This window comes from Chrysemys picta, chromosome 3, assembly GCF_011386835.1.
Source record: "Chrysemys picta bellii isolate R12L10 chromosome 3, ASM1138683v2, whole genome shotgun sequence".
NCBI lineage: Eukaryota > Metazoa > Chordata > Testudines > Emydidae > Chrysemys > Chrysemys picta.
In genome coordinates, this window is record NC_088793.1 from 64800128 (window position 1) to 64806243 (window position 6116).

The 6116-nt window shown below is 50.0% G+C and overlaps 1 protein-coding gene across 1 annotated transcript; it reads right to left on the reverse strand.

Annotated features, from left to right (window-relative positions):
* Positions 1 to 3303: 3303 nt before the first annotated feature.
* On the reverse strand, positions 3304 to 5805 carry LOC135982257 (uncharacterized). The gene is made up of 2 exons (XM_065588088.1): positions 4838 to 5805; positions 3304 to 3854 (listed from the first exon to the last, which is right to left on the reverse strand). The coding sequence occupies exons 1-2, from the start codon at positions 5475 to 5477 to the stop codon at positions 3379 to 3381; spliced, it is 1116 nt and encodes a 371-aa protein (XP_065444160.1). The 5' UTR covers positions 5478 to 5805; the 3' UTR covers positions 3304 to 3378.
* Between the last annotated feature and the right edge of the window lie 311 nt (positions 5806 to 6116).

A 6116-nucleotide genomic window follows, 5' to 3' on the forward strand; every position in this document is an offset into this window, starting at 1 on the left:
ATATATGTATTGAGCTCAGCCAAGGAACTGATATAAACTGCTTACGAATGGTGGATAACAGTAGCGAATCAACATTATGTTGGTTTCACATCATCAGCCAGCAAACAATGCCCTAGAAACTCTGCAGCATCTTTTGTAAAACTTCTGATGGCTGCATTCAGCTTTATGCCATCTTTTTGGCATTGGATTAGTACTTGGTCCAGAATAGCATTATGCTCAAGAAGAGTCTTTGCCAAGATGAGAATGTCATCAAAATAGCAACATGCACAGGTGATATTATCTAGGAACTGAAAGACCAATTTCTGAAATACTTCAGGAGCAGAATGTGACATTATCTGATTAAAATATGACCATGCAAATCATTGTTGCTACCTCTGTTATATAATTGCAACAAATCTTATACAAAGTGTGACGCGTGGCTAGAAAGGGTTCAGCAGGCTAATTGACCCCAATTCAACCCTTAGAGACATTTTGATAGATAATCTTTGTGTTTTTGTGTGTCTACTTATATATTGCTAGAGGTTAACAATGTAATCAAAGAGTCCCTATCTATGCTGTAGTTTGTTAATTCACAAATCAAAAGGACACAGAGAAAATTTGGGATCTGCTTAGCTGCTTAGCCCCGGGAGGGTTAGCTTAATATACTTCCAATGTGCATTAAGCTAATGTACACAAAGGAACTCTTAATGAACAGTAAGATGTCAACACAGGTAGTTAGTGCAGAATAGATAGTGTACACTTGTTACTTGGGCTTTCCCCCCATGTAGACAGGCCCTAAAAGTGTGAATTTAAAGTGATTGGCTAAACTGCATTAAGCCCATGTGTGAATACTCTCATTCAGAATTAAAGTAGCCTTAATCTGATTTAGTGCAATTGACTTCCAAAGACTCCTTCGCCTAACTTCATTGTGCACCATCTATTTTACTTTCCAAGCTGCACCACTCAAGACAGGTTGGCAACTTCTCTGAGGCCTTGTCTACACTACGAGAGTAGTTCGATTTTACTTGCATCGAATTTTTGGAATCGATATTGCAAAGCCGAACGTGTGTGTCCACACTAAGGACAGTAATTCGACTTTGTGCGTCCACACTAACGGTGAAAGCGTCGACATTCGAAGCGGTGCACTGTGGTCAGCTATCCCACAGTTCCCGCAGTCCCCTCTGCCCATTGGAATTCTGGGTGTAGCCGGCAATGCCTTCTGGGTAACAAAATGTGTCGAGGGTGCTTTTGGGTTACTGTCGTCATCCGTCCATCACTCCCGCCCTCCCTCCCTGAAAGCGCCGGTGGGAAATCAGTTCGCGCACTTTTCCAGTCAGTGACAGCGCGGACGCCACAGCACTGCGAGCATGGAGCATGCTGCGACCATCGCTGCAGTTGTGGCCGCTCTCAACGCATCGCAGCTTATCATACAGGTTTCCCTGAGGCAGATGCAGAAAAGTCAGGCGAGGAGGCTACGGCACCGCGGTGATGTCCTGAAGTCTGAGAGTAGCACAGACCTCTCAGAAAGCAGGGGACCCAGCGCCGAGGACATCATGGTGGCAATGGGTCATGTTGATGCCGTGGAACGGCAATTCTGGGCACGGGAAACAAGCACTGAGTGGTGGGACCGCATAGTGCTGCAGGTCTGGGATGAATCCCAGTGGCTGCGAAACTTTCGCATGCGGAAGGGAACTTTCCTGGAACTTTGTGAGTTGCTGTCCCCTGCCCTGAAGCGCAGTGACACCCGGTTGCGAGCTGCACTGAGTGTACAGAAGCGAGTGGCCATAGCCCTCTGGAAGCTTGCAACGCCAGACAGCTACCGGTCAGTCGCGAACCAGTTTGGGGTGGGCAATCTACCGTGGGGGTTGTTGTGATGCAAGTAGCGAAGGCAATCGTTGATGTACTGCTTCCAAAGGTAGTGACCCTGGGAAACGTGGAGGCGATCATAGATGGCTTCGCAGCGATGGGATTCCCAAACTGCGGTGGGGCCATAGATGGAACTCACATCCCTATCCTGGCACCGGACCACCAGGCCACCCAGTACATTAACCGAAAGGGCTACTTTTCCATGGTGCTGCAAGCACTGGTGGATCACAGGGGACGTTTTACCAACATCTACGTGGGATGGCCAGGCAAGGTTCATGACGCTCGTGTTTTCAGGAACTCTGGTCTGTTTAGACGGCTGCAACAAGGTATTTACTTCCCGGACCACAAAATAACTGTTGGGGATGTGGAGATGCCTATAGTCATCCTCGGGGACCCAGCCTACCCGCTAATGCCCTGGCTCATGAAGCCCTATACTGGCGCCCTGGACAGTGAAAAAGAACTCTTCAACTACCGGCTGAGCAAGTGCAGAATGGTGGTGGAGTGTGCTTTTGGCCGTCTCAAGGGGAGATGGAGAAGCTTACTGACTCGCTGTGATCTCAGCGAAACCAATATCCCCATTGTTATAGCAGCTTGCTGTGTGCTCCACAATCTCTGTGAGAGCAAGGGGGAGACCTTTATGGCGGGGTGGGAGGTTGAGGAAAATAGCCTGGCTGCTGATTACGCACAGCCAGACAGCCGGGCGATTAGAAGAGACCAGCGGGAAGCGCTGTGCATCCGGGAGGCTTTGAAAGCAAAGTTCCTGAGTGAGCAGGGTAACCTGTGACTTTAAAGTTTGTGTACAGAGAAGCTGAACCTGCCCCCGTTTCTTTACCCAGTTAATGTTGACTATCCTATCCAGTTACATACCCCCTTCACCCCCCTTCCAACACACGTTTCGAAATAAAAATAGTTCTACTTTGTTAATGCACACCGTTTTCTTTAATACTGTTTTCGCGGGAATTTTTAAAAACTGGGACGCAGACTGTGGTGCGGAGCGGGTGTAGTGTAGTGACGCGAATGCAGCTTCTAAACTCAAGGATTGGCAGGCTCCGCTGCGGTGGGATGGTTGTTTCAACGGAGCCTGTCACCCCTCCTGATCAGGACTGTGTGTATGGGGGGTCTATGTGACTTTGTGGCAGGGGGAGGACGGTTACAGATCCCCTGCTGTGTGGCTCTGTGATCCTGCATAAGGACCGCTGCTTAAGATCTGTAACTGCCCTCCCCCGCCACAAAGTCACAGAGCAACCCACCCCCCACCACATAACATGAAAACAACCTCCCAGACTAACCAGGGTAACTAATCACTGCATCACTGCACTGTGTATGTGCCCTGCTGCTGTGCCTGCCCCCGCCTATGTACCCTGCCAAAGGTGACTGTCCTGTCCAATTTCCAACCCCCTTTCCCCTCCTCCTCCAAAAGAACATGATTGAAACAGTAGTTAACAGAAACGTATTTTTTATTATGAACTACACATGGAACTGGGAGGTGAAACTTGGACGGGGGCTTGTGTCAGGCGGGAAGGAAAGAACTTTTCAAATTTTGGGGAATGAGAGCCTTCTGCTACTAGAGCTCTCTGCAGGGGTGGAGTGAGAGTTAGCAGGGGCTCGGCCGCCTCTCCTTCTTTGCACTTTGGGTGAGGTGGGTATGGGACTTGGTGGCGGGGGAGGGTGGTTAGAGATGGACTGCAGCGGGGCTCTGTCCTCCTGCCTCCGTTCCTGCAGAACATCCACAAGGCGCCGGAGCGTGTCTGTTTGCTCCCTCAGTAGTCCAAGCAGCGTTTGAGTCGCCTGCTGGTCTTCCTGCCGCCACCTCTCCTCCCGATCCATGTTTGCTTGGTGCATTCGGGTCAAGTTCTCCCGCCACTGGGACTGCTGTGCTGCCTGGGCTTGGGAACATGCCATAAGCTCAGAGAACATGTCCTCCCGTGTCCTCTTCTTCCTACGCCTAATCCGCGCTAGCCTCTGGGAGTGTGATGCCAGGCTAGGTTGTGAGACAGTCGCAGATGGGGCTGTGGAAATGGGAAAAAGGGAGTGAATTCCTCAGAAAGATAAATGTAGTTGTGAACAAAGAACATAGTCTTTCTCTGTGAAGAAGACCATGCACAGCACCTATCACATGCGCACTCAGCACAAGGTCGAATTCTCGGCCTTCGCATTCAGTGCCTGGGGTCTTGCACAGCACATTTGAGAAGCGGGGCAGCACAACGGAATTTCTGTTGCAGGCAGACATGGTAAGCCGTAGACTTGTGGCACTTTAAAACTTTTATATTACCACTGGCCTCATTTCACATTTAAAGCAATGTCAGTTCCTGCTGCCAGCAATCCGGCAAGCGGGAACTCTGCCCCTGTCCCACCCCCTCGCGGCTGTCCCCGGGAACGATCCCTTTCGGCTGCCCCTCTCCCGCCTCCACCGCGTGGCTACAAACCAGCGGTTACAGTTCTGTAAAGGAACGGGCAAGCAGTCCCAACACTAACACTCCCCTACCTAATTCAAAGCAGGTCACCATGGGTGACATCACCCTGATGAGGATCTCTGACAGCGACAGAGAGAGAATGCTCCGGGAAAGCCTCCAAAGACCAGGGCCGTATGCCGCCCTGCTGTGCAGAGCAATGCTTCCCGAGTACTTGATAGTCTCGTGGCGCGTCAACATGTCGTACTTCGGAGGCTGCTCTCCCCAGGAACCTCATGCAACGGCTTTCCAATTACCTCCAGGAGAGCTTCATCGAGATGTCCCAGGAGGATTACTGCTCTATCGCCGGACATATAGACCGCATTTTACTGTAGCTGCAGTAGCAGGGAATAAACAGTAGAGCGGCTTGTGCAGGACAATCACGGAAAACCGGACATTGCTAGATTTTTTTTAAAAACTTGCACTGCCCATGACTAAACCGTTAAGCGCCTAGGGCACAGTAATCATGAACAACCCATTCTTTTAATTGTTAATATTACTGTTCTGTTAAAAATAAATGTTTAGATGTTTACAACACTTACTGGCTGATCCTTCCCCAGATTCTGTGTCCGGGGTAACGGCTGGGGACGCTTCATAGGGGATCTCTGTAAGGGTGATGAAGAGATCCTGGCTGTCGGGGAAATCATCGTTGTGAGCGCTGCCGACTGCCTCGCCCTCCTCATCTCCTTCCTCATCTTCCCTGTCCCCTAACATGTCCGAGGAACCGGCCGTGGACACTATCCCATCCTCAGAGTCCACGGTCACTGGTGGGGTAGTGGTGGCGGCCGCACCGAGGATGGAATGCAGTGCCTCGTAGAAACGGGATGTCTGGGGATGGGATCCGGAGCGTCCGTTTGCCTCTTTGGTCTTCTGATAGCCTTGTCTCAGCTCCTTGATTTTCACGCGGCACTGCGTTGCATCCCGGCTGTATCCTCTCTCTGACATGTCTTTAGAGATCTTCTCGTAGATCTTTGCATTCCGTCTTTTGGATCGCAGCTCGGAAAGCACGGACTCATCGCCCCACACAGCGATGAGATCCAAGACTTCCCGATCAGTCCATGCTGGGGCCCTCTTTCTATTCACAGAGTGCACGGCCATCACTGCTGGAGAGCTCTGCATCGTTGCCAGTGCTGCTGTGCTCGCTACGATGTCCAGACAGGAAATGAGATTCAAACTGGCCATACAGGAAAAGGAATTCAAATTCAAATTTTCCCGGGGCTTTTCCTGTGTGGCTGGTCAGAGCATCCGAGCTCGCACTGCTGTCAGGAGCGTCAACAGAGTGGTGCACTGTGGGATAGCTCCCGGAGCGATTAGCGTCGATTTCCATCCACACCTAGCCTAATTCGACATGGCCATGTCGAATTTAGCGCTACTCCCCTCGTCGGGGAGGAGTACAGAAGTCGAATTAAAGAGACCTCTATGTCGAACTAAATAGCATCGCAGTGTGGACGGGTGCAGGGTTAATTCGATGTAACGGCGCTAACTTCGACATAAACGCCTAGTGTAGACCAGGCCTAAGAAGCCCACCCCACAGTTGAGAAACAGTGGCCTACTATCAGTTGTTTGTGTGGTATGATTAGATCAGAGACTTTATCCCTTAGAACATATGTAGGAGGATTCTGGCAGCTGAACCAAAATACTTTAGTATTATACCAAAAAAATGTGTAATGACTGAGTCATAATTATATTAGCAGAAGTCTGATGGCACACACAGGTAATATATTCCACTAATAAACAAAATCATGCACTTTACTATTCTGAGATAAAAGGTATTAGTCATTGCAGGATAATGAGGAGGTGTTTTTGTTTCCCTCCATTTGT

Coding starts and splice junctions, on each gene's coding strand:
- LOC135982257 (XM_065588088.1), bottom strand. CDS start 5,477: ATGGCCAGTTTGAATCTCATTTCCTGTCTGGACATCGTAGCGAGCACA. Junction 3,855..4,837: donor ATCTGGGGAAGGATCAGCCA/GTAAGTGTTGTA, acceptor CCATTTCCACAG/CCCCATCTGCGACTGTCTCA.